We start from the raw sequence: 26,724 nt of genomic DNA on the forward strand, positions 1-26,724 counted from the left end.
CCATTCTGGAAATGGGATGCTTTCTCATTTGGGAGGGGAGGGAAAAATACTCCTGCATACTCTGCACTAATCCCCACTGTGGGTCTATATTTGGGAGGGGCTCGGGGACCTGAGGTCATCCCGACATGACTGGTTTGATAAGCACAAGGAATTCCTGATGTTGTCATTGAGGAATGAAATGAAAAAAAATGAAGGTGCAAACACAGACGAACCAGATTAGCAATCTCCCCTAGGATGGCATGGATGGATGTTAAGACTTCTGCTGACCTTCATGCGGCTACATCAAGGATATGAATCAATTGTGCTAAAAGATTGTAGCGACCTGTGGAGATTTTGAGCTATATTATCAGGCTTTTCTTTTTGTAGGTCATGATGTCTGTGACACATTTTCCTAATTCAAGGTCAAGGCCAGGCCTTTTCTCTGGCCCCTGGGGAGTGGGCAAACCCATCAGGGAGGAGAAACTTGTCCCTTAAAGAAGGTGTTTCAGGCCACAGCACCCACCTATTCTGAGTTCCACAGAGTATTCATTAAGTGTCTCCAAGGATCTGAACTTTTAACTCAAAACCAGGACAACACTAGTTTCCTCAGTCTGCATAGACATTGAGTAATCTGTGCACATGGCAGGTTTCAATTCTACAGGAAATTGCTAATTAGGTGGTTAATGGTGCATGGATATGATGGCTTTTTTGGTAAATGAAAGAAACAAGTTCTCTCTTGCTGAGATGTTAGTGAATCATTAAGAATCAATACAGTGGAAGTGTATGTAAGCCCATGCAGTAAAATACTTGTTCACAAAAACCCTTTGGTTTTTAAAGTGCCCTGACAAGAGGAGTTACTGTCTCCCCTTTTCTTGATGTCACCCCTGACTGACTGCATAATGTACCTACTGTCCTTCATGACACATGACACTGTTTTGTGATATTGGTCTGCTTAATTTTTGGAAAATAGTACTGTAGCTTTTCTCCACAGACCCAATTTCTTTACATTGAGAGAATGTCCCAGAATGTGGTCAACCAATTAGTTTAGTAAATAGCGAAAGTGCCTCCAAATGCAGTAAGATGCTAAAAGTAGAGCATGGAAATCTAATGTTCACTTGGAAAAGGTATGTTCATAAGATGTTCATAACAGCATTATTCAGAGAGCCAAAAGGTGGAAACAACCTAAATGTCCATCAACTGATAAATGGATTAACAAAATGTGGTAAATCCACACAATGGAATATCATTCAGCCATAAAAAGGAATGAATTCCTGAGGCATGCTACAACGTGGATGAACCCTGAAAACGTGTTAAATGAAAGAAACCTGTCACAAAAGACCATAGAGTGTGTGATTCCATAGATGAAACGTCCAGAATAGACAAATCCATAGAACAGACAGTAGGTTAGTGGTTGCCAGGGGCTGTGGGAAAAGGTGGATGGGGAGTGACAGGAAGTGAGTGTGACATTACTTTTGGGGGTGATGAAAATGTTCTAAAATTAGATAGTGGTGGTTCACAACGCTGTGAATATACACTTTTAAAGGGTGTATTTTATGTTATGTGACTAATATATCAAACTGTTATTTAAAATATAGTGTGTGTATATATGAGAGGGTAGATTAAACATGATTGGCCTGATTAACACACAGAGGTTCATTATACTAATCTCTCTCCTTTTGTATATGTTTGAAAATTTTTATTATGAAAAGTTAAAATGTGCATGTGTGCTACCTGACCGTGGAGCTCTGGATTTTCAGAAAGGTGTAAAGTTGGGGAAAATGTTAAAGTTCTTCCCTTCTCCTGAGCAAGGAATCCCTAGAGTAATCCGGGGAGGTAAAGCAGGAGTTCCTGTGAACACAGGAGTTCTTTGGGGGCCTGTTACCAAGGAGATTTCACACAATGCTGAGGGATAATAAAACCAAAGCAATGGCAGTTAAGCTAGCTTCAAACTCAAGATGCACAAGCACCCGTCTTTTGATCCCCACTGCCCACTCCTCTACTTTCCCCCCATCTCAGCAACAAATAAATCCTTCTACTTGTTCAGGCCAAAATCCAGACTACATAACAGACTCCTGTCTTTCTCTCTCACCACACATCCAGTCCACAAGCAAATCCTCTCAGGTCAATTTTCACACACATCCCAAAACCTGGCCAGCTTGCCCACCTCTACCACCCCAACAGAAACCAACCAGCACCATCCTCATTTCACTGCTGCTGAAATAAGAGGCCACTGTTGAATCGCAATGAGTCCCCTTACCAAAATCTTCACCACCTCCTCTCCCACTTACCCCTCCTTTCCTTTCTATCTGCTCACATCACCAGAGGAAGAGAATATGGGATGCTTTGCAACCTGAGTATACCATAGGGCTCTTATGTAATCTACCAAGTGCCTCTAAGTGATCATCAGACTTTCTCTACCGTGATTCTCTTATTTCCAGGCAGATTTGTTGAGGTATGACAGGAAAACATTGTAAAAAGTTAATGAACAGAAATCTCAATTAAATAACGTTGAGAGACCAGAAGGGGGAGCTCCTACTCCTAGAGCCCAACAGGAAGAAGAAACACTCCTCTTCATTCCTGGCAAGGGCTCAGCCAATGAAAAGCCATGGAGTCTTTGTTTACTATAGCCTCCCCCAACTTCCTTTTCCCCTCTATAAAAGAGTTCTCCCTCTCTTGCTATGTGGGGACTTGCACATAGCACACAATGGTTGCAGATCCCAAATTGCAATTCTCTGCAGACCCCAAATAAACCTTTTTTTTTTTTTCTGGAGAAATAACTGACAGTCTACTTGTTTTAGGTCAACAATATCTATATTTACACAGTCATCCAAGTATGGAGGGGGAATCAATAAACTTTTTTTGTAAAGAGTCAGATAGAAAATACTTTAGGCTTTGCAGGCTATGTATGTCTCTGTCACATATTTTTCTTTGTTTGTTGTTGTTTTTACAACCTTTTAAAAATGTAAAAACCACTGAAAAAAATCAATGAAATCAAAAGTTAGTTCTTTGAGAAAATCAATAAAATATATAAACCTCTAGCCAGACTGGTCAGGAAAAAAGGACAGAGGACACATATTAACAATATAAGGAATGAGAACACAGACATTACTAGAGATAGCACAGATTAAAAGGAAAATAAGTGTATATTATTAACAACTTTTTTCCAATAGGTTCAACAAATCAGATAAAATGGACAGATTCCTTGACACAAACTAACAGAGCTTACTAAAGAAGAAATAAATAACCTGAATAGCTCTATAAAAAATAAATTGCTTTTCTTTTAAAAAGAAATAAGCTCCATATTAAAGGAATTGAATTTTTGGATTAAAAACCTTCCCACAACGAAAACTCAAAGCTCAGATGACTTCACTTGTTAACTCTATCAATAAGGAAGAAACATCATCAATTCTACACAAACTCTTCTGAAAAATTGATATTGAGAGAGTACTTCCCAATTCATTCCATGAGACCAGCATTATCCTGATAACACGCCAGACAAAGATATTACAGGAAAAGAAAAGTATAGGCCAGTATCTTTCATAAACATAGATGTAAGAATTCTTAACAAACTTTTAGCAAATTGAATCCAACAATATTTTTTTAAAGGATAAGATATCATAACTAAATGATTTATTCCAGGAATGTAAAACTGATTGAACATTCAAAAATAAATCAGTGTAATTCATCATGTTAATACAAAAATCATATGCTCATCACAACAGATGATCAGAAAAAGCATTTGACAAAATCAAACATCCATTCAGGATAAAACTCCCATTAACTAGAAAACAAAGGGAATATTCTCAATTTGATAAAGAGTATTTATACGCTTTATCAGGGGCTTCCCTGCTGGTGCAGTGGTTAAGAATCTGCCTGCCAATGCAAGGGACACAGGTTCGAGCCCTGGCCCAGGAAGATCTCACATGCCATGGAGCAACTAAGCCCGTGCGCCACAACTACTGAGCCTGAGCTCTAGAGCCCGCAAGCCACAACTACTGAGCCCACGTGCCACAACTACTGAAGCCCGCGCGCCTAGAGCCCATGCTCCGCAACAAGAGAAGCCATGAGAATGAGAAGCCCGCGCACCGCAACGAAGAATAATCCCTGCTCACCGCAACTAGAGAAAGCCCGCACACAGCAATGAAGACCCAACACAGCCAAAAATAAATAAATAGATACATTTATTTTTTTTTTAAAGTAATATATCGGGAAATCCCTGGCGGTCCACTTCCACCGCAGGGGGCACGGGTTCCATCCCTGGTTGAGGAACAAAGATCCCACAAGCTGCCCAGTGCAGCCAAAAAAAAAAAAAGGAATATATCATAAAGGCAGACATATAGACCAATGGAATAGAATAGACAGCCCAGAAATAAGCCCCCACATATATGGTCAAGTGATTTTTGGCAAGGATGTGGAAACCTTTCAGCAGGGAAAGGTAAATCCTTTCAACAAATGGTGCTGGGAAAACTGGACATCCACATGCAAAAGAATGAAATTGGACTCTTACCTAACCTTATATACAAAAATTAACTCAAATGGGTCAAAGACTTAAATATAAGAGCTAAAACTACAAAACTCTTAGAATAAAACATAGGGCAAAGCTTCAGGACATTGAATTTGGCGATGATATCTCAGATATGACACCAAAGGCACAGGCAACAAAAGAAAAAAATAGGGAAATTAGATTTCATGAAAATTTTTAACTTTTGTGTATCAAAAGACATTATTAACAGAGTAAAAAAGGCAACCCATAGAAAATATTTGCAAACCACATATTTGATAAGGGATTAATATCCAAAATATAGAGAACTCCTAAAACCCAAAAACCCAATTCAAAAATGGGTAAAAAAAAAAAAAAAAAAAAAAAATGGGTAAAGGGGACTTCCCTGGTGGCGCAGTGGTTGAGAATCCGCCTGCCAACGCAGGGGACACAGGTTCGAGCCCTGGTCCAGGAAGATCCCACATGCCACGGAGCAACTAAGCCCGTGCGCCACAACTACTGAGCCTGCGCTCTAGAGCCCACGAGCCACAACTACTGAAGCCCATGTGCCACAACTACTGAAGCCCGTGCACCTAGAGCCCGTGCTCCTCAACAAGAGAAACCACAGCAATGAGAAGCCCACGCACTGCAATAAAGAGCAGCCTCTGCTCGCCGCAACTAGGGAAAGCCCGCGCACAGCAACGAAGACCCAACACAGCCAAAAATTAAAAAAATTAAAAAATGGGTAAAGGACTTGAATAGACATTTACCCAAAGAAGATATACAAATAGCCAATAAGCAAATGAAAAGATACGCAACATCATGAATCATTAGAGAAATGCAAGTCAAACCTATGATGAGCTACCACCTCATACCAATTAGGATGGCTACAATCCAAAACAGAAACAAAAACAGAAACTAACCAGTGTGGTGAGGCTGTGGAGAAACTGGAACCCTTGTGCACTCTTGTTGGGAATGAAAAATGATGCATCCACTATGGAAAACAGTATGGATGTTCTTCAAACAATCAAAAATAGAATTATAATATGATCCAGCAATCCCATATCTGGTTATATATCCCAGAGAATTGAAAGCAGAGTCTCAAAGAGGTTTTTATACATCAGTGTTCACAGCAGTGTTATTTACAATAGCTAAAATGTGGAAGCAACCCAAGAATTCATCAATAGATGAATAGATAAGCAAAAGGTGGTATATACATACAATGGGATATAATTCAGCTGTAAAAAGGAAGGAAATTCTGTCACATGGGGAATGGGGAGTTACTGTTTAATGAGTATAGAGTTTCAGTTTTATAAGGTGAAAAAACTTCTGGAGATGGATGGTGGTAATGGTTACACAACATTATGAATGTATTTAATACCACTGAACTGTACACTTAAAAATGGGTTAAGAAAAAGAATCTAAAAAAGAGTGGATATACATATGACCCAGCAATCCCACTACTGGGCATATACCCAGAGAAAAGCATAATTCAAAAAGACACATGCACCCCAATGTTCATAGCAGCACTATTTACAATAGCCAGGACATGGAAGCAACGTAAGTGTCCATCAACAGAGGAATGGATAAAGAAGATGTGGTACATATATAGAATGGAATATTATTCAGCCATTAAAAGGAACAAAATTGGGTCATTTGTAGAGATGTGGATGGACCTAGAGAGTGTCATACAGAGTGAAGTAAGTCAGAAAGAAAAACAAATATCGTATATTAACACATATATGTGGAATCTAGAAAAATGGTATAGATTATCTTATTTGCAAAGCAGAAATAGAGACACAGAACAAGTTAAAAACAACAAAATTTAAAAGTTTACATTGTAAAAAGAATTTGCCCTTCATTTCCCCGCATTTACGGTGGCCCCTTTCCCATATTAAAGAGTCTTGAAGGTGCCTCATACACTCTTCAGAGCCATTCACACATAGAACATTCTGGACACTGTGACTGGCTTTCTTTGCTTTGACTTAGCCATATGTCCTGATGTATTTCATATCAGATTATATAGAACGCCTTCATTATCTTAAACAATTGCACGTTGACCCATTTTATGAATGCATAGACACCAAATACAAATGAACACATACCTATGATTCTATTTGCATAAAATTCCAAAATAGTCAAAACTAACCTGTGGTGACCAGTAGAATGCAGGATAGTGGTCACCTCGGAGGAGGAATAGGGCAGGGAACGAGAGGGGTGGGAGGCTTCCAGGGAGCTGGTCATGCTCTGATTCTTAAACTCAGTGATGGTTATACGAGGGTGTCCACATGTTAATAATTCATTGAAATGTACACTTATGATTTCTACACTCTTCTGTATGATGTCGTGCTTCAATTTTACCGAATTTAATCTCACAGTCTAGTGGGAAAGTTATACAGAGCGGCAAATAACTATGGCTCAGTTTGGTCAATGAATTCAGGACTCGGTGTCTTCTTGCCCTGTTGCAGCAGTTGACCCCAACGCGGCTGGAGGCTGACCGCAAGCTAATCCCAGGCTGCTGCCAGCTGGAAAACCTTGGGCAAGTTACACACGCGTGAGCCTCCTCGGTTCCCAAATCTGTAAAATGGGAATAATAATACCTGATACAGTTATTGCAAGGGTGTAATACAGTAATCTATGTAAAGTGGGTAGGAGTGTTCCGCAAGCACATAGCAGGTGTTCCATTCACTCCAGCTACCGTTACCATGAAACTGTAATTTTTACAAGGAAAAGGATCCTCCTCAGGGCTCAGTAAAGAAATGCTTTGGGTGAAATATCCACCGCCGGTCTCCTCGGGGACGGCGAGCTCACGAAGAAGCGTGGTCGGAGGTGCTGAAGCTCGGGAAAGCAATCTCCCTGGACAGGCGAACTCGCAGCCCACCGCTCTCCGACCGCGTCCTCCTTAAGAGCGGAGCAATGACGTCATCCCCCACGCGGTGCAGCCTACCTTGGAAGCTCCCCAGCGGTTCCTCCCGGCCGTCTCCATTGGCTGGCCAAGATCCGGCGGCGCCGCCCCTTTGCCCGCCGCGGGACCCGGGAGCCCGCCGTCAATCTGCCCAGGTGGGAGCGGTGATTGGCCGCGGGGCCCGCCCCCAGAAAACTCCGCCGGGCTCGCGTAGGCTGCGCGCTTGGGGTGGGAGGGGCGCGGCACCGCGTCAGGAGTAGCCGCCGTCCCGGTCAGCGTGCCAGGTCGCTGTTGGTCACTCCTGCAGCCCGCCTGCTGGGCAGGGCCGGCCCGGCCCGGCCATGGAGTCCTACGACATCATCGCCAACCAGCCCGTGGTCATCGACAACGTGAGGCTCGGCAGCCGGGGGGAGGGAGCACGCGGCAGTGCACTCGGGGACCCCCGACAGACTCGGCTGGTCCCTCTAGCTCACTGCCCGCCCGCCACCCCTGCCGGCCGTCCCCACCTGACCCTATAGTTGGGGCCACGGGGCCAGCCCCCCGCTGGCGCGGCGGAACCCCAGCCCGAGCCCTCCCTGAGCCGGGCGGGGAGGTCCGGAGAAGAAGGGGGTCCCATCGTTCTGGCGGCCCTTGGTCAGCATCCGGAGAGGTGGGGTGACAGTCGGGCGGCCCGGCCGATGCACCCCGGACTTTTCTCAGTTGAGAGTGGGGTTACTGGGGAGGTTTCGACCCCAGCCCCTTTACCTCTTCTCAGGCTGTGGCTCTGGCTGCCCTCTTGCACACTGCTGGCCCCATCTTTTGGAGAGGGTTGGCCTGGGGACCTCTACAACAGCTCTTCCCAAGTGCTGCACCCCCAGGCAGCACTACCAGAGTGGGCAGGCCCTACTGCGCTCTTTTCCTGGGACTGGGGAAAATGCAAGTTAAGCTCTGCCAACCACATAGCCGCCACCACCTGGCTGGCCACTTGGCTACTTTGACCCTCTCCTGAAGTGCTCCCCGAGCCAAGCAGAAGTTCCACAGCCGGCAGGGCAGTGGAGAGAATTCAGGACTAGTCTTCCCAGGACCCATAGCAGTTTGGGAACATTGTTTGCAAACCTCAGAGGAAAGTTGCCTGGCTTCATTGTGGTTTGTCTTTCAGCACTGGGGCTCAGCATGTTTTCTGGTCCACGGGAAGAAAATGAAGGGCAGGGATCTGTAGATCTGCCCCTAGCTGGGTATCTGCCTCTGGTGTGTGGGCCTTGGAGTTTTTGATAATGACTCACTTCTCTTTCTGGGATCTGTCTCCCTGTAATCCCTGAACGGCTGTGTTTTTTGGAGTACCCATGTAAGTGCCCTGAGTCACAGCAGGGGATGTTTAATAAGGCTAGAGCTGGGCTTGGAGGATGCTCTCCATCAGGCTACAGGAAAGATCAGGCCAGTTCCTTACTTGGCGGGCTAATCAACAAGTTAATGAGTTTAGAGGGCAACCTGTTTGGTCCCTCTGGGCTTCCAGCCCCTCCTCTGTAACTTGGGGATGTTTATTTCTGCTCTGCAGACCCCAAGGGTTGTGATGGAGATCTATGGGAAGAGGGGTTGAGATGCTCATTCCTGCAGTGAGTGGGAGGTTTCTAGATGCCAGGTTCCCTTTAAGATATTCTAAGTCCAGCTTCCATTCTGGAGCAGTGGCAAGACCAAGCTGTCCTCCTGTAGTCTCTGGAGAAGCCACTTGAGGAGAGGTGCCAGTTGTCCCAGTGAACCCAGTGATCTTCCCCAGCGGGTCCTGTGTGTGGCCCATGGTTGCTGAGAGGAGGGGGCCAGGGAGTGTTGAAAAAAGCTTACGGGTTGCTTCTAGCTGGGTTTTGGGAGTAGCTTGTGCTGCTATTGAGTCCTTCTGCCTGGAGCTGACCTTGGAGTGTGCAGACGAGGATGTACTTCATGGTTCCTCCATCTCCACACTAGTGACATTTTGGCCTGGATAATTCTTGGTTATGTGGGGCTGTCCTGTGCCTTTTAAGATGTATAACAGCATCCCTGGCCTCTACCTAGAAGCCAGTGGCAGCCCCCGCTCCCCAGTCTCCAGACATTGTCAAATTTGGGGGAGGGGATGCAAAATCGCTCCCGGTTTTGAACCACTGGTGTACTTGTAAATGGCCTTGCCCTCTTGGCAGGATCTCAGGCTGCCACCCCGGGCTGCCATGGTGGGGGCAGCAGCCCTCTCCGTGGCAGGGCACTGCCTTCATCTGGAGGTGAAGGTTGGGAGCTAAACATTGTTTTTCTTTGCAGGGTTCGGGGGTGATCAAGGCTGGCTTTGCAGGAGACCAGATTCCCAAATACTGTTTCCCAAACTAGTAAGTTGCTCAGGCAGTATCCCTAACCTTTCGGTTTGCTTCCGCGGAGAACGTGGGTCCTGTGTCACAGCTCTCTTGGAGGCCAACTCTTGTCCCCACCTGTAGGGAAAACTCCAGATTTGTGAAGCTGTTGCTCTTAAGGGCGCTGGAAGGAGAAGACGTGTGCTCTGGGCTTCCCCCTCCTCTTTGGAGGCTGATTTTGGTCCCTCCTTTAGCCAGGAAGGAGGAGAAACCACCAGCATTCCCCTCGGGACAGGGTGTGGTAGCAGCAGCAAGAACAAAAGAATCTCCAGGAGAGAGACCTAGGCTCAGAGGGAAAAGTGGGGAGTTACTGCCACCCCTTCCTCCTGGGAAATGTTTTCTTCAGGGCCCATCTATTTTCAGACTCTAGAAAATATTTTGTTCAGTCAAGGAGGGTCTTTGCCTGAATGGTGCCAGTGGTGGCAGAGGTAAGAGGGTGGTGAAACCTGGAGAAAGCCTGCAGTGCTCCTCCGGCCACTGTAGCCCATCGGGAAGTTTTCCCTCGGCCGTGTCTCGTCTCAAATCCTGGAGGTTTTAGGGTTTAGTGGCCTACGCCGGGGTGGGGGAGTCCTAAGGCCCCTGAGGTGGCTGGCTATATCAAGACAGAGCCAGCCTAGAGCATCCAGTGGGGCCTCAGCTTTCCTTTCTGAACTCACGTTGAACATAATTAAAGGTTCCTCTTGATGTGCAGGGAACTTGGGTCAGATTTTGTAATGGTAGCCCATCCACTTTGCCAAGAATTTCATCTCTGTTCTGGAAGCCCTGGCAGTGGGCAGGGGCAGGACTGACTGAGTGAGAGAGGGGTGTACGAGGGAGCCACAGCCCAGTTTCCTGGGGCCACCCCGCCTTGGTCTGCCCTCCTGAAATCAAGAGCGTGGGCTGAGTCATCGTGGCTACAGAAGCTGACCCTCTGCCAGGGCTGACATTACAGAGCTCTCAGCCATCTCTGGGAGGGCTGGTGGGAAATGGAAGTAACACCTCGTCTTCTGACCCTGAGTCTTCTGTCCTGCCAAGGCCTGCTCTGTAGTCCCGTGACCCGTAGGCCTGGGTTCTGACCTTTACCCCGTGGCCACCTCCTGATGCTTTGAGTACAGTTACCCTCTTGACCACTGGAGTTGGACTTTGGTCTTCCTGGACGGGGCTCAGCTGTGCCCCCTGCCCACCTCCCTGACCTCTCCTGTCTTCGCAGTGTCGGGCGCCCCAAACACGTGCGGGTGATGGCTGGAGCCCTGGAAGGGGACCTCTTCATCGGCCCAAAAGCAGAGGTAATACCTGTGGAGCCTGCCTTTTTCTGGGTTTGGGGTCCTCATTGTCCCAGGAGCCTTGACTGGTGGTCAGAGCTGTACCGCCAGAGAGGGCCCTGGGAGTCTGTTCTCTGAGGCCATCTGCTGGGTGCCCTCCTGGCTCCAGGATCCAGGCTCCAGCCCAGCAGTACTGCACCATGGTCCCTTTGCTCTGTGCAATGGGGCCATGGTTCCCGTATAGGGCAGCACAGTTAGACCACTTCATGCCCTGTCTTTTAGAAACTACAAAGGAAAGAACTGGTCAAAAAGTGACTTAAAAGTCTGAATCACTTGGACTTGATGACCTGAGTGAGAGGGCCCGCTCTTGTGCTCCAGCCGGGGAGACACCTAGAGGCTGCACGGCCAGATGAGCCCCTTGGGAGGAGGAGTGAATAGGGGTGAGGGTGGCAGGGATAACAGGCAAGCGCAGTTTAGGCACCTGGGGTGTCTACGGTGTCGGGTGCGGATAATGGGGCTCTCAGGAGATGGGGTCAGGAGGAGCCGCGGCTGTGGGTGAGAGGCCGAGGGGCGCCGGGCAGGAAGGGCCACGTTTGGGGGGAAGTTGAAGGGCAGGTCTGTGCGAGAGGCGCGAGCACTGGCTGAAGAGCTGGGAGGAGAGGTAGCTCACGGCATCCAGCTGTGCCCGGGAGGAGCGGTGGCAGCACGTGACCGCAGGAGGGGACCAAGTAGGATCGGCCGGCCTACGTGGAGGCTCCTGGCACTGAAGTGGTGGGGATGGAGGTCAGGCTGTGCTGGCAGTGAGTGTAGAGGACGAAGGGCTGTGGAGGGAGGGAGGGGACTGAGGGTGGCAGGGAGCACGCTGCCACCCTCTCTGGTCCTGGCCTTGGAGACTGGCTGGGCTCTGAGAGCCCAAGAAGCAGTTGGACAGATGAACGTGCGCTGGGTTCAGGACCCGTCACGGGGCATGGGTACACCCGGCGAGCGGATGAAGGGGCAGCTCCCGGGCGGGCGGGGAGCAGTTGCCGGGTGAATGTCTGGTGCCACGGCCGGCCTCGCCCCTCCGCAGGAGCACCGGGGGCTGCTGGCCATCCGCTACCCCATGGAGCACGGCGTGGTGCGGGACTGGAACGGCATGGAGCGCGTCTGGCAGTACGTCTACTCCAAGGACCAGCTGCAGACCTTCTCCGAGGAGGTGGGGCAGCGGCCCCTCCCGCCGGGGCCCCGTTCTCCCTGCCCGCGGCGTCCCAGCCAGGCTCCCCCCCTGCCTCCGGCTTTGTCAGGGCCTGCCGCCTCTGTGTTGCGCGGGCCTGGGTCCGCCCAGTCGGTGGCTGCGGAGCAGAATTTTCCAGGGAGCGCTGGATCTTTGGACGAGTAAAACTACTGGCAGATGATGGGCTTGTGCCGTCGGGAGGGATGGCAGGCCGCAGCTTCATGTGCTCACAGGGGCGGGTGGCTCTCTGGAAGGATCATGGCAGCGCCAGCACGCGGTCTTTGCACCTGCCGGCAACTCTGCCGTCTCTTGCAGCATCCTGTTCTTCTCACGGAAGCTCCGCTCAACCCGTGTAAGAACCGGGAGAAGGCGGCAGAGGTGTTCTTCGAGACCTTCAACGTGCCAGCCCTGTTCATCTCCATGCAGGCCGTGCTTAGCCTGTGAGTGCTCCCTAAGCCCTGCGTCCCCTCCATCTCCGTCCTCCCTGGGGGCAGCCTCCTGCTCGGGATGACCAGGCGTCCGACTTCCCTGTAGAAACAGCCCCCTGATGACCGTCCCTTTAGGGAGTCCCACGGGTCCCTTTTTCAGACCAGATGATGCACATGTCCCGGGGTCCCTTCCAGGGGTGAGGAGGTCCCAATGCCTCAGTGGCTGAGGTGAAGGGATGCTGACCTGGTGACAGGTATGCAACAGGACGCACGACGGGAGTCGTTCTGGACTCAGGGGATGGGGTCACTCACGCCGTCCCCATCTACGAGGGCTTTGCCATGCCACACTCCATCATGCGGGTGGACATTGCCGGCCGCGATGTCTCCCGCTACCTCCGGCTGCAGCTGCGCAAGGAGGGGGTTGACTTTCACACCTCGGCTGAGTTTGAGGTTGTCCGGACCATCAAAGAGGTGACGCAGGGCAGGAGGTGGGGAACGGGGCGGGGGTGGTCGGACCCGGCGTAAGGCTGAGCTCTGGGTGCGGGTGTCCCGGTTGCCACCTCCTGAGGGCTGTGTCCCCGCCCACTGCAGCGGGCCTGCTACCTGTCCATCAGCCCGCAGAAGGATGAGGCTCTGGAGACAGAGAAGGTGCAGTACACCTTGCCAGACGGCAGCACCCTGGACGTAAGTTGCCAGGCCGGCCCCGGGCGGGGGCAGGAGTGATGCCGGGACCTGGAGGAGGAGGAGGCCTGTCTGCCTCAATCTTGTGTTCCCAAGGTGGGGCCAGCGCGGTTCCGGGCCCCCGAGCTGCTGTTCCAGCCAGACCTGATAGGGGATGAGAGTGAGGGGCTCCACGAGGTGCTGGCCTTCGCCATCCACAAGTCTGACATGGACCTTCGCCGGACGCTGTTCGCCAACATCGTGCTCTCCGGTGGCTCCACACTTTTCAAAGGTACCACAGTTGGGAGGTGGTAGTATGACTTGGAGGCCAAGGGCAGCTGGACCCTCAGACTGCATCCCACTTCCTAGAAGCCTGGGAGATGGCCCATTTTCTGTTGGTTTTTTGGGTGCTCAGGGGTTTTTTTTGTTTTTTTAAGAGAAAGATTTAAAATTAAATTTTGTTTACTTTGTAAATAGGTGATAAGTTTAACGAGGTCTAAAATGTATTAGATGCAGTCTGCCTTCTCCTATTGTCCTGGTCACCCAGTTCCCTCCCCACAGGAGTTGTTAGTTTCTCAGGTAACACCTGTGCGTGAATAAGCACTCCCTTTTTACACAGACCTTAGCGTACTCTGAAGCTCCACGCCATGTATTTTTGACTTTGCACCACATCCAGAAGATCTTTCCTAGAGTGTAAGTTCTCTTATCTGACCGTATGGGATGGATGTGCCATTTAACCATTAACCTGCGGATGGCCTTGGGGATGATGAAATTCTTTCTGATCACGAAGATGCTCCAATGGGTGATCTCATACGCTATTACTTCACGTGATGAGAATATACCTAAAAGAAAAATCCTAGGACTAGAATTGCTGAGTAAGAGGGTGCGTATGTGCATTTGTTACTTGGTAGATATCACCAGAGTTTCCCTCCTGAGAGGCTGTGCCACTTTCGCCCCCATCAGTTATGGACAAGAGTCCCCCGGCGCCGTCCCGACACTGTGTGTGACGTTTGCCCATCTGCTGGGTAGAAGTGGCAGGCGTGTTCTCCTGACGCGTCGTTCGCCTTCGACTTCGCTTCTGGTGGTTTTGGCTCCAGAGCATCGGGGGAGGGAGAGCGTAGGGGTCAGGCAGAGCTGAGTGACTTGGGGCTCTTTCTCATGCTGCCTTCCTGAGGAAGGAAGCTGGACCCACCTGTAGGCATGCTGCTGGATCTTTTATGCCTTTGGGGTGGCTTCCCCTTACCCTTAATCCTGGCAAGAATGACTAAAACAAGCGTGGCAGCAGCTGGGGTTGGGGCACCAGAGGTTGGATGCGGGGGAGCTAGTGGTAAAGGGTCGGATGTGGACCCCCAGTTCAGCCAGCCTTGTGTTCACAGGCTTTGGCGACCGATTACTAAGTGAAGTAAAGAAGCTTGCCCCCAAAGACGTCAAAATCAAGGTGAGGTTATGGGGAGTCCCCATGGGGCATGGGGGTGCTGGGCAACCTTGACCTGGGGAGGAAAGAGCAAGAACCACCTTCAGGTGCCCTCTGCCTTCCAGGCCCAGCCCAGCCCTGCTCCCAGCTGAGGCACTTGCTGCCTGGCCTCGGGCACTGGGAGAAAGGGCCCCCCCCACCGAGGCTGGGACAGGGGCTTCTGCGGGGGGGTGGGACAGTCACGTTGCCGCTTGCTCCCTCTAGATCTCGGCCCCTCAGGAACGGCTGTACTCCACGTGGATCGGGTGAGGCGGGGCTCACGGGGGGTGCTCTGGGAGGAGACCATTGTGCCCTGGACACTTCTCCCCGGGTTGGCCCAGGCCAGGTGGAGGTGGGTGGATTTCCCTCCCAGGTAAGGGAAGTGGAGCTCTGGGCGCCCAGGGAGGGCGGTTGGCTCAGCCCTCAGGTCCACAAGACTGCTCTCCCTCCCTCCTCACAGTGGCTCCATCCTGGCCTCGCTGGACACTTTTAAGAAGATGTGGGTATCCAAAAAGGAATATGAAGAGGATGGCTCCCGGGCTATTCATCGTAAAACCTTCTAGTGCCCAAGGAGGAAGGTGTAGCGTTGGGAAGATGGGAGGAAAGAGGAGCCAGAGTCCTTAACCCTTTCTGGTCCGGTTCACGTACTAGGCCTCAGGGCCCCCTGCACACCCTAAACCCCGGGCAAGTGATGCAACAGTGCTTCCCTGCAGCCCTCCACACACACGCACACACAGTAACGTTAGCTGCATGGATGGGAGGCTTGAGCTGGAAGATAGGAATTGAGGGGCCCAGCTTTGGGCGGTTCTGGGTGTCCCCCTTGGCAGAACCAATTAGGCCCATGGCTCTCTGCTGCCCCGAGCTCCAAGGCCAGACACCCAAGTACCCCCATTTTCTCCGACAGGGCCAGAGTGCCTGGATGCCTGTGTAACTAGCCTTGGGGAGTGGGGTGGAGGAGGGGGCAGCCAGCAGCTCCCCGCCGGTGTGTCACTGCTTCTCATGCCACCTCCTCTTCCTGACCCGACAGAGTAGCCCAGAGGGCCACACCTAGGCATCCCTGACCCTTTCACACTCTGTTCTCCCATCTTTCTGGATGGGTGCCTTGGTGCAGACTGAGTTCTTGTCAGTCTTCCGTCCCCCATAAGGGGTCTGGACCAGGGTCCGAGCCTTTGGAGCCAGAGCAGAGGATGCACTGGGTTTGGGCGGCCGCAGCGTGTTGCGTTCTCCCCTTCAAAGCACTTCATTGACTTGCTGCTCCCTGTCCTTTACGCCAGTACCTGGGACAGGAAGGGTTAATGGTCTTCATTTGTTGAAGGGAAGCCACTTAATCACAATTCAGACCTAGTGGGGGTGAGGAGGGCACACTTACTCCTCCCACCCCTCCCACAAAAGAGGTCTTCATTTACCTTGTGGCCAGGACCCCCATCTCCCTCTCCCACAAGTGTACAATAATTTAACACAGTTGCCTGAAAAAAAATTTTTTGTAACTCATTATAGTAATACTTATGGACAAGGCCCAGTGTGTGGCTCTGTTTTCTTGTGGTTCTTTGCGCTGTTGTTTGCTCCTCCATCCCTGAGGACCAAAGCAGCAGGGCACTGGCTCTAGCTCAGAAGCCTGAGATTTCAGTGGTTGGCGGGGCAACATGGCACGGGAGGCCCCAGGAGGCTGGGCTCTCAACCTGGTGGCGGAATTCCCCAGCCTCTTTACATGCTTGCTGCAGTCTGCCAGGAGAAGCAGAGAACAGGCTGCCTTCCTCCCCTTTATTCTTGGATGGGGCCTTGTGGCAGGCAGGGCTGGGGCTTGGTGTATCCACGCCCTCACCTGTTCTGTTTGAGCACCTCTGCTGCCCGGCTCAGATGTAGCTGAGGCCAATAGACCAACACTGATACAGGATCCAAGTTCAGACAAGTCAGGAAGGGGGGTGATGGGAGAGATGTAGAAGGCTGTATCGATGAGCTGGGCTCTGAGAGAATAAGCTGAGCAGCAAGGAGAGGAAGGGCAGTGGAGGGAGAGGGAGCAGTGAGAAGTGAGTTCAGTGTCTACCCTCTCCTTCCTTCATCAGGTACTTACATCAAGAACACCTACAGTATGTCCAGGAGGTGCCTTGTGTTCGGAGCCAGTGGTAAACAAGACATATCTTTGCCCCTAAAAACATACAGGTCAGGGGAGAAAGATAAACAGGGCATTTCAGTACAGAGCTGGGGGGCCAAGAGGAGGGCCATCTAAGCCAGCAGGTGGGGCAGGAGGACTTGCACGGGTGCAGGAGGGGTTAGCCAGGTAAAGAGGGGGTGTTCCTGGGAGAGGTAAGAGTTCAAGGAGACGCCTGGGACCGGTGGGGCTAGAAAGAAAGGACATGGACCCAAGTGAGGCCAAGGCGCAGGGCAGCGTGAGTGGTCTCTGGCTATAATGTGAGGTAAACCAGAGGGGTAAGTTGGGGCCAGCGTGTAGGGGCCCTTGAGAGTTTTTAGCTGTGTCCTGAGTGATGGGCAGTCAGTCAGGGGCGCATGATTATCATAGCTGTGTGTCGAAGGCAATGGACTTGGTGGGGCTGAGGGAGGGCCCAGAACTCAAGAGATCAGGCAGGAGGGGAGAGGTCACTGAGTCAGGCCTGTCTTCAGAGAACATTTTGTGAGGCTTTTTGGTCACAGCGTGCCTGTCCCCAAGGGGGAAACAGAATTTACAGAGAAACCTTTGTTTGGGGTTCTGTTTATGGTACCACTTTCTCCCAACCACACAGGCTTAGAGCCTTGTCACTTTGCCTTCTCCCTCCTCTTACCTTCCCCACATTCTGTCAGTTGCCAGGTTCTGTTGGTTCTGTAGCGACTTTCCCACCTGGTTTCTTTTCCACGGTAGCCACCACCACCACCCTAGCTCATGACCACGGCTCCATCCTCCCCACCCAATCCATTTGCCCTTGGATCTAAAGCCCAGATAGCCTTGGTTCTGCCACTTCCTAATCCAAAATGTCAGGCGGTTCTCCACTGCTTGGTGAAATAAAACTGAATAGATGCAAAATTGCTGGTGAAATCACCCTCATGAGCTATGCATTGTTGCGTTTAATTCTGGCCCTTTGGAGTCTTGTTCCTTCCCTGTTTTAGACTTAGGCGGCATCATGCCCTGATTTGCCTACCAGCCTCTAGTCATGGTCTTCCCTCTGCTGGGAATGACTTTCCCTAATGTCTGTCAAAATCCCATCCTTTAAGGCCGAGCAACACTCTCCCTACTCCCTGTCCTACAGGGATGGTGTGGTTACAGAGCTCTGGCCCTGCTGGGTTTCTCACTGTTGGAGAAAAGCTACAGATGAGAAGGTGGTAAGGCTAGAATGAACCCTGTGGTGTTGGATGGGGATTGGAGGTAGTATGAACTCATGGCTTTTATTATACATACAGAAAGATACTGAAGTAAATGGGTTAGAATATATGTGTGTATATTTCTTAGCCCTGTCTGCTCAGAGGGCCTAGAGACAATGACACCCCAGTGGCAATAAGCACATATAGTATTCAGATCTTGGTTTCTAAATACCATTCTTCAATAAAAGGAACCAAAAAAAATAAAAAAATTTTAAAAATTAAAAAATTAAAAAAAATAAAAGGAACCAGAGGTCCTTGGAGAAATTGCAGACCTGGGGCAGAGAAAGTATAAAATGAGCCTAGAATATCTTGTGGTACTGTATAGGAAGAAAGTGCTCAAAAAAGAAGAGGGCCTGGCTAAAGGACTCGGGAAACAACTTGCAGGAGCACCCAGTGGTCAAATTTGTACTGGATTATAAGTCATAGAATAAGATAGTCATGAGTTCAGTCTGAGATCAATCATGGGGGAGAAGGGACAGTTCTTACTTGTAGAATTCCAATTAATGAATGTAGAAGGAATAACAGAAAAAGAAAATCACTGTTAGGCAAACATCACAGTTATCATTGCTGCAGGCAAAAATGGATGCAAAGACTTGTAAGCAAAAAATAAGGACATTTGCGCTGTCTCAAAGTATCTCCCCATGAGGTACTTACTAATTAAAAAAGGAAAAATAGTAACCTTACAGTGGAGAAGCCTAGTAGATATCACCTTAACCAAATGATCGAAGTTTACATCCCCGGTAATAAGTCACTATCTTGACGTGATGCATTAAGAGACCGCAATGTTACCTGTGTATTCTTGGATAACCTCCACCTAACCAGGAGCAAACAGCAGGCAAACCCAAACTGAGGGCATTCTATAAATCAGTGGACCAGCTATCTTGTTCAAAAGTGACAGATTATAAAGACAAAGACTGAGGAACTGTCACAGGTTTGAGGAGACCAAGGAGGTATGACAATGAAATGCAACATGAGATTCTGATCAGAAAAGGACCTTACTGAAAAAGCCAGCAAAATCAGTTAATAGTACTGTATCAATGTGAATTTCCTGGTTTCAGTCACTGTACTATGTGTTAATGTCATAGGTTAATGTTAGCAGAAACTGGTGAAAGGTAAACAGGAACTCTGTACTATTTTTGCAACTTTTCTGTAGGTCTAAAATTATTTCAAAATAAAAAGAGGGGGAAAGCTCAGGCTTGAGCTAAATGGTCTGGATTCACAATCCTGCCACCACAACTAACTAGCTGTGTAATCTGGAGCTGTTCCTAGGTTTCCGCATCTCTAATATGGGGGTGATAATAATAGCACCTACCTCACGGGTTTAACAGCCTGCAACATTTTGTGCCAGAGAATAAAAGAAGTGATACAAGAATGATAGGGACATGTCAAAAGGCCACAGGAGCCTGCTTGAAGAAGCTTCCACTGGTCAAATTTGGAACAAATAAAACATCAAAAAATAATGACAGTTATGAATTATAATTCACTGAATACAACGTGAAAGCATAAGTCTATACTGATATAAATTAATAAGTTGAAAGTTCGATGAGGAACAGGGTATTGACATCTCAAAGTATTGCCCTGTAAGATACTTATTAATAATTAAGGGGTGGTGGGGACTTCCCTGGTGGTGCAGTGGTTAAGAATCCGCCTGCCAACGCAGGAGACACGGGCTCGAGTCCTGGTCCAGGAAGATCCCACATGCCGCGAAGCAACTAAGCCCATGTGCCATAGCTACTGAGCCCTCACGCCTAGAGCCCGTGCTCCCAAGAGAAGCCCGCGCACCGCAACAGAGTAGCCCCCGCTCGCCGCAACTAGAGAAAGCCCATGCGCAGCAACGAAGACCCAACGCAGACAAAAATAAATAAATAAATAATTTTAAAAATTAAGAGGTGGGAATTCCCTGGTGGTCCAGTAGTTAGGACTCTGCGCTTTCACTGCTGAGGGCGAGGGTTCAATCCCTGGTCAGGGAACTAAGATCCTGCAAGTCGCATGGCACAGCCAAAAAACTAAAATTTAAAATAATAATAATTAAGGGGCAACCATACAGTGAAGAAACCTGGCAGACGTTACTTTAATCAAGTGACCAAAGTGAACACCTCATCAGCAATGGGACAAATAGACGTCATGTGCCCACTGAGAAGCGTCCAGCATCACCTCTGTGTTACTCCTGCCCAAGATGCGTAACCTGAATCCAATCATGAGGAAACATCAGACAAACCTAAGTTCTTGTTGTAATTTTCAAAGGTGTCAATGTCACAGGAATCAAGGAAAGGCTGAAGAACTGTTCCAGAATGGAGAAGGCTAAACGGACATAACAACTAAAGGTAACAGGAACTGGATTCTTTGCTATAAAGGACGTTATTGGAACATTTAGCAAAACTTGAATAGGGTCTGAGGAGTAAATGGTAGAAATGTACAAGTTGTAATTTCCTGATTTTGATAGTCATGTTGCAGGTATAGGAGAGAATGTCTTTGTAAGAAATGCACACTAACCTGTGATGGGGCATCAGATAGCAACTTACTCAAGTGGTTCCAGAAAAAAAGATCTTTGTACTTTCAGCTTGTTTAATAAATACCATCAGAGAGATACCTGTATTCTTGCCTAGTGAGGAGAGACAGGATCCAATTTCTAAGCTGCTAAATGGCTAGACGGAGCCCATTTCTACCCACAAGCAAAGGTTTGGTGCTCCTGGCGAAGGGTGTTACATTTCCTCTTTGCCCCTAGGGCTCCCAGTTACCAACAGACGCTCTTCATGCTTTTGTGCTTTTGCGGTTAGCCTGACATAGAGCTTCTCTGCCTTGGCGGCATGTTGAAAGCACCTGGGGAACTTTAAAGTAATAATGCCTGGGTCTCACCCCCAGAGACTCTGCTTCAGTGGTCTGGGTGTGAGCCGGGTATGGGGAACAAAAATATACCCAGGTGATTCTAATGTGCAGCGAAATTTGAGACCCACTAACCCAGGAGACAGGACTTGAATTTACTGATCTATTGATGCCATTAAAGCATTACAGTTCTATAGAAGTCTGACATGGGTCTCACCGCACTGAAATCTGAAATCAATGTGGCAGCAGGGCTGTGTTTCTTTCTGGAGACTGGGGGAGAATCATTTCCTTTTCCCAGCTTCTAGAGGTTAATTGCATTCCTTGGCCTGTGATCCCCTTTTTCCATCTTTAAACCAGTAACATTGCATCTCTCTGACCATTCTTCCACAGTCACATCCCCCTGACTCTCATTCTTCTGCCGCCCTTGTGATTATTGGGCCTACCTGGATAATCCAGGCTACTCTCCCTATTTTAAGGTCAGCTGATTAGCAACCTTAATTCCGTCTGCAATCTTAATAACCTTTTACTGTTTGACCTAACATATTCACAGGTTCTAGGATTAGGACATGGGACATCTCTGGAGGACCATTATTCTGCCACCACAGTCTGGAAATATATGGGGATTTTTCTTTCTTAGGGGAAAACTGGTTAAAGTTTTTAAAAGAGAAAAGAAGCAAGGGGGTATCTAAGGCAATCTACAGATTCAATGCAATCCCTATCAAAATACCAGTGGCATTTTTCACAGAACTAGAAGAAATAATTCCAGAGTTTGTATGGAACCACAAAAGACCCTGATAGCCAAAGCAATCTTGAGAAAGAAGAACAAAGATGGAGGTATCATGCTCCCTGATTTTAATCTATACTTCAAAGCTACAGCAATCAATACAGTATGGTACTGGCACAAAAACAGACACATAGGTCAATGAAACAGATTTGTATCAAAAAAACAAAAAGTCTGCCTATTGAATGGGAGAAGATATTTACAAATAATATATACAATAAGGGTTAATATCCAAAATATATGAAGAACTCATACAACTCAACATCAAAAAAACAAACAACTTAATTAAAAAATGGGCAGAGGACCTGAATATTTTCCCAAACACGTATAGATAGCCAACAGACTCATGAAAAGATGCTCAACATCACTAATCATCAGGGAAGTGCAAATCAAAACCACAATGAGATAACATCTCACACCTATCAGAATGGCTATCAGCAAAAAGGCAACAAATAACTAATTTGGCAAGGATGTGGAGAAAAGGAAACCCTTGTGCACTATTGGTGAGAATGCATATTGGTGCAGCCACTATGGAAAACAGTATGGAATTTTCTCATAAAATTAAAAATAGAACTGCTATATGATCCAGCAATTTCACTTCTGGGTATTTACCCAAAGAAAAAAACTAATTCAAAAAGATATATGCATACCAATGTTCATTTCAGCATCATTTATAATAGCTAAGATATAGAAGCAACCTAAGTGTCCAGCAATAGATGAATGAATATATACATATATGCAATGGAATATTACTCCACCATAAAAAAGAATGAAATATTGCCATTTGTGACAACATGGGTGGACCCAGAGGGTATTATGCTCAGTGAAATAAGTCAAACAGAGAAAGACAAAAACTGTATGATCTCACTTACATGTGGAATCTAAAAAACAAAATGAAAATAGACTCATAGATACAGAGAACAGGGGAGGGGGGTAGAAGCAAAATAGGTGAAGGGAATTAAGAGGTACAAACCTCCAGTTGTAAAATAAATAAGCCATGCGGATGTAATATATAGCATAAAGAATATGGTCAATAATAGTTTAATAACTTTGTATGGGGACAGATGGTTACTAGACTTATCATGGTGATCATTTCATAATGTAGTACAACTGAAACATAATATTGTAATATATTTCAATTTTAAAAGTTAAAAAATAATAAAGATGCAAGGTGGGCTTGGAGATGAGGGAGGAAGCAGACAGAATAATGATGTGAGGAGTCAAAAGTCCACTCTAAGTAGAGTTTTGACTGGAAAGGGAGACGGTGAAAAAGGAAAGAGGATGCAGGAGGTGGGCCAGACAAGAGGGCTTGAGGGTAGCACTAAAGCAGTCTTCCTGACTGGGAAACTCTTCTTTATAACAGCATTTAAGGTGGGAGTGGTAGGTGGCTATTTAGGTGTCCCCTTCCCAGAGAATGGCCCTGAATGGCAGATAAATGGTTGAACATTTCCTGGAAGTGAGATGAGTGACAGCCAGGAAAGGAAGCAGTAGCTTTGTACCTTTAAGAGGAGGTAAGGCAAGATGAAGGAAAGAGGCTTCCCTGGTGGCACAGTGGTTGAAAATCCGCCTGCCAATGCAGCGGACACAGGTTCGAGCCCTGGTCCAGGAAGATCCCACATGCCGCGGGGCAACTAAGCCCGTGCGCCACTGCTGAGCCTGCGCTCTAGAGACCGCGAGCCACAACTACTGAGCCTGCGCGCCTAGAGCCCGTGTTCCACAAGAGAAGTCACTGTAGTGAGAAGCCCGCGCACCGCAACGAAGAGTAGGCCCCGCTCGCCACAACTAGAGAAAGCCCATGAGCCATTAACGAAGACCCAAGGCAGCCAAAAGTAAATAAATAAATAATTTTAAATTTAAAAAAAAAAGATGAAGGAAAGAGCTTTTCTCTCCCATCATCAATTCAACTTACAGATCTAGTTTGGATCAATTTGTGGCAATAGTAACCAAAGCCACCTCTATGGCAAATCCCAAAACAAAATATGTACTATTTCCATTTTACAGATAAAATAGCTTTTGAGAAATTAATTGTCCAAGGTGTCACAGGTACAAAGGGACTGAATCAAGCTTCTGTTTCTCTCAACTTTTTTTTTTTGGTTTATTATTATGATAAAGTTCAAACATACACAAAAGTAGAAAAACGACAACCCCTCTTGTACCTGGCTACAATGGATCAGTCATACCCCAAACTACTCTCTTCCTTCTTCTCACTGTTTTAAAGCTAATCTCAGACATATTTCACCCCTAAGTACCTCAGTATATATCGCTAAAGCATTAAAAAAAAAAACTAATTCCTTTAACATGTCTAAAATTTAGTAAGTCCCTAAATACCAAATATCCCTATTTGATTTTTTTCTTTACAGTTGATTTTTTCAAATCAAGATCCAAACAAGGTCCACGCACTGCTCTTGGTTGGTATCTTCCTCATGTTTCACTTGATAAGTACTCATACCTGTTTTTTTTCTCCTTGCAATTTATTTGAAGAAACTGGCTGCTGGTTTCTGGAACTGTCCCATATTCTAGATTTTGCTGATGGCATCCCCATGAACTATGCTTTGAACCTGGTTCCCTTAAGACTTCAAAGCCAAAACTCTCCCCACAAGGCCACTCTGTCTTTACAATAATGTGAGGACTTACTATCTGCCAGGCTCTTTTTATATATATTATTCCTAACACCTCACAAGGTATTTATTTATTTATTTATATTTAAGATGTAACCCACCCTCAGAGAGCAGGCCCCCAGTGACAAAGCTAGATGATGGAGCCAGTATTACAAGTCCAGTCAACCTGACTCCACAGCCCATTTTCCCCATGCCAGGTGGTAGCTATCACTGCATTAGGGAACTGGCAATCTCGGTGTACAAAAGCAAGTGGATGGCAAGCTAGTATTAACAGATAGCTATTCCCGACATAATCATCCATTCCTTCCAAAAAAACAACAGGAAAGAAATTAGACCAGCCAACTATGGGAGGAGGAGCCAATGTAATGGCTAGTCTTTATTGAAAGAAGAAACTTTACATCACATTTTGAGTGAGTTAGTGCAGGGGATCAGTGGGCCAGCTGGTGGGGCACCAGCTTGTAATGGGTTCCACAGCTAGGGCATCGCTGGGCCTCGCCTTTGTGCAGCCAGAACCAGATGATAGCACTGTTGTCTTCTTCACCTGAAATAAAAAAGGTGGCTGAAGGCCATCCAGCCTAGAAGAGGGGACTTTCAACGTTAACCTCTTTTCCTCAGACACCTCTGAGACACAGAGTTATGGCTGACATCTTAAGAGATCAGTTCAAGCTCTCTCCCCATTTTTCAGATGAAGAAACTGAGGCCAAGTTTACCTGTGAGTAAGCTGATCTCTTATCAGAGTCACCATAGGTTCTCACAGTTCCCTGCCTACGTAGAACCCCAAAGCTGGGTCCATCCTGGTATGTACCCCTAGTGCCTAACACGGTGTGTGGCAAAGAGAAAGTACAATAAATATTTTCTAGATGAATACTCCTTCATGCTGCCTCTCCAATGAGCCAGTATTACTGATGTTCCAGGCCTCTTTACGGTTAAGGATGACCTACTCGGGCAGAGAGGCCTGATGGCCAAGACCCTTAGAACAACTTATTTACACACACATCTTCTTTATACACCTACACTCACACACAACAACAGATGTGAAGCAGCTGATAGACATCCTGTATATTAAACAAATATTAAACAAATGGATAAGAAAATAGTGGTGAGGTACTTACAGATGCAGCCCACTATCCGCTTATTGGTGATGGAGGGGACTAAATTAGGGTCTTCCTTGGTACCTGAGGCTGCCTTTGGGGCGAGCATATTGTACGGGTCCTGAAAAACAAATGAAGGGTCCATTATGCCAAATGACCCCTACCTTCTAGGGGCTAGCAGTACTGTTCCCACAAGCCAGGTTTCCTGGTTGGAAAGCTCCCAGAGAGGAGGCCGCTCTGACTCCACCCAAGGCCATGAGCTCCCGAGAAGACACAAGGTTCTCCTCACCAGTCCCTTGCGTGCAGCCAGCATGACCTCCCTCTCCAGCCCAGTGGCCTGCTCATCATCAGTAGGAACACCGCCTAAAGGAAAATACGTGAATTACGATGTCGCCTGAAATGATCAAGAAGGAAAATGCACATACGGGCATCTTTGCATACTTTTAGTGGGTCCACAGGCTCCTAGAGGCTACCCATACCCACTGTCCCCTAAGGACCAGAGTCACGATACCCAAAAGTGGTACACGGGGTGATCCTTTCTTCCTTCGACCATGGAAGCCCATTTTTCGGCACATTTTTTCTAAAACCAGATCAACCAGAGTCCTAGTGGAGTGCATCGGCCTTGAGGCGGGCGCGGGCCTCAAGGGTGGCTTAGCCCCTCCACGTCCCGGATGCAACCCCTGCCCACCAAGGTCACCCGGCGTCTCCGTTTAGGATTTTTTCGCAAAGGGGTCAGTATGGTGGTCAGTAGCAGCAGCGGCCGAGAACAACGGGGAGACGCCCGCGGAGTCTGAGGTTCTCGGGTCCGTTGGGGCAGTCACTGGGGCCCGGAGGAGCTGAACGGCCTCAACCCCCCGCTCCTTGCTGCCTTAACACCACCCCGGGAGGGCAACGGCGCGGGTTCCCGGCGCTCCCGGCAGACCAAGTACCTCCAGACGCCATAGAGCGCACCACGGAGAATCCACTGGGACCGCGGGCCCTCAGGGCCTGCGCGGCCAGGGCTCCAGCTCCGCGGAGTAACCTTGAAGCCATCACGCCAACTACAAACACCAGCACTTCCGGGAGCAGGCTCCGGAGGCAGAAGGGACTTCCGGGGGAGGGCTTCTTTCCCCTCCGTGTCCACCTTCCACTTCCTTCCGGCCTGGAGCCCGCCCCACTCACCTGACGCTGCCGGGGGGCGGGGCCGCGGGAAAGGCTGCGCATGGGTAGTTCTGCTTCACTGCGTCCGCCGTGCAGCCGGGCGGGCGTGGAGGCGGTCAGGGTCTCAACTGTAGGCTTCTGGCGGCCCTGCCGTTTACTAACGCTGGGATTGGGTGCAACTCGTTTTGCGTCTGTGGGCCTCAGGGTCCTTGT

General features: G+C 48.3%; 2 protein-coding genes across 3 annotated transcripts; one reads left to right on the forward strand and one right to left on the reverse strand.

Annotated features, from left to right (window-relative positions):
* The first annotated feature begins 7,596 nt into the window (after positions 1-7,596).
* Positions 7,597-16,227, forward strand: ACTR1B (actin related protein 1B). 2 transcript variants are annotated; one of them, XM_036873687.1, is made up of 11 exons: positions 7,597-7,753; positions 9,627-9,691; positions 10,902-10,977; positions 12,023-12,148; positions 12,482-12,606; positions 12,849-13,065; positions 13,186-13,278; positions 13,372-13,546; positions 14,631-14,692; positions 14,933-14,973; positions 15,168-16,227. In XM_036873687.1, exons 1-11 carry the CDS (start codon positions 7,706-7,708, stop codon positions 15,268-15,270), a joined length of 1,131 nt encoding a protein of 376 aa, XP_036729582.1. In that variant the 5' UTR covers positions 7,597-7,705; the 3' UTR covers positions 15,271-16,227. The 2 variants fall into 2 exon arrangements, with proteins under 2 accessions (XP_036729582.1, XP_036729583.1); XM_036873688.1 differs by lacking the exon at positions 12,023-12,148 and having other exon boundaries at positions 7,648-7,753; positions 15,168-16,217.
* Positions 16,228-24,623: 8,396 nt separating this feature from the next.
* Positions 24,624-26,521, reverse strand: LOC118905610 (cytochrome c oxidase subunit 5B, mitochondrial). The gene is made up of 4 exons (XM_036872282.1): positions 26,301-26,521; positions 25,661-25,734; positions 25,393-25,492; positions 24,624-24,821 (listed from the first exon to the last, which is right to left on the reverse strand). Exons 1-4 carry the CDS (start codon positions 26,401-26,403, stop codon positions 24,709-24,711), a joined length of 390 nt encoding a protein of 129 aa, XP_036728177.1. The 5' UTR covers positions 26,404-26,521; the 3' UTR covers positions 24,624-24,708.
* Between the last annotated feature and the right edge of the window lie 203 nt (positions 26,522-26,724).

This window comes from Balaenoptera musculus, chromosome 13 (assembly GCF_009873245.2).
Source record: "Balaenoptera musculus isolate JJ_BM4_2016_0621 chromosome 13, mBalMus1.pri.v3, whole genome shotgun sequence".
NCBI classification, from domain to species: domain Eukaryota; kingdom Metazoa; phylum Chordata; class Mammalia; order Artiodactyla; family Balaenopteridae; genus Balaenoptera; species Balaenoptera musculus.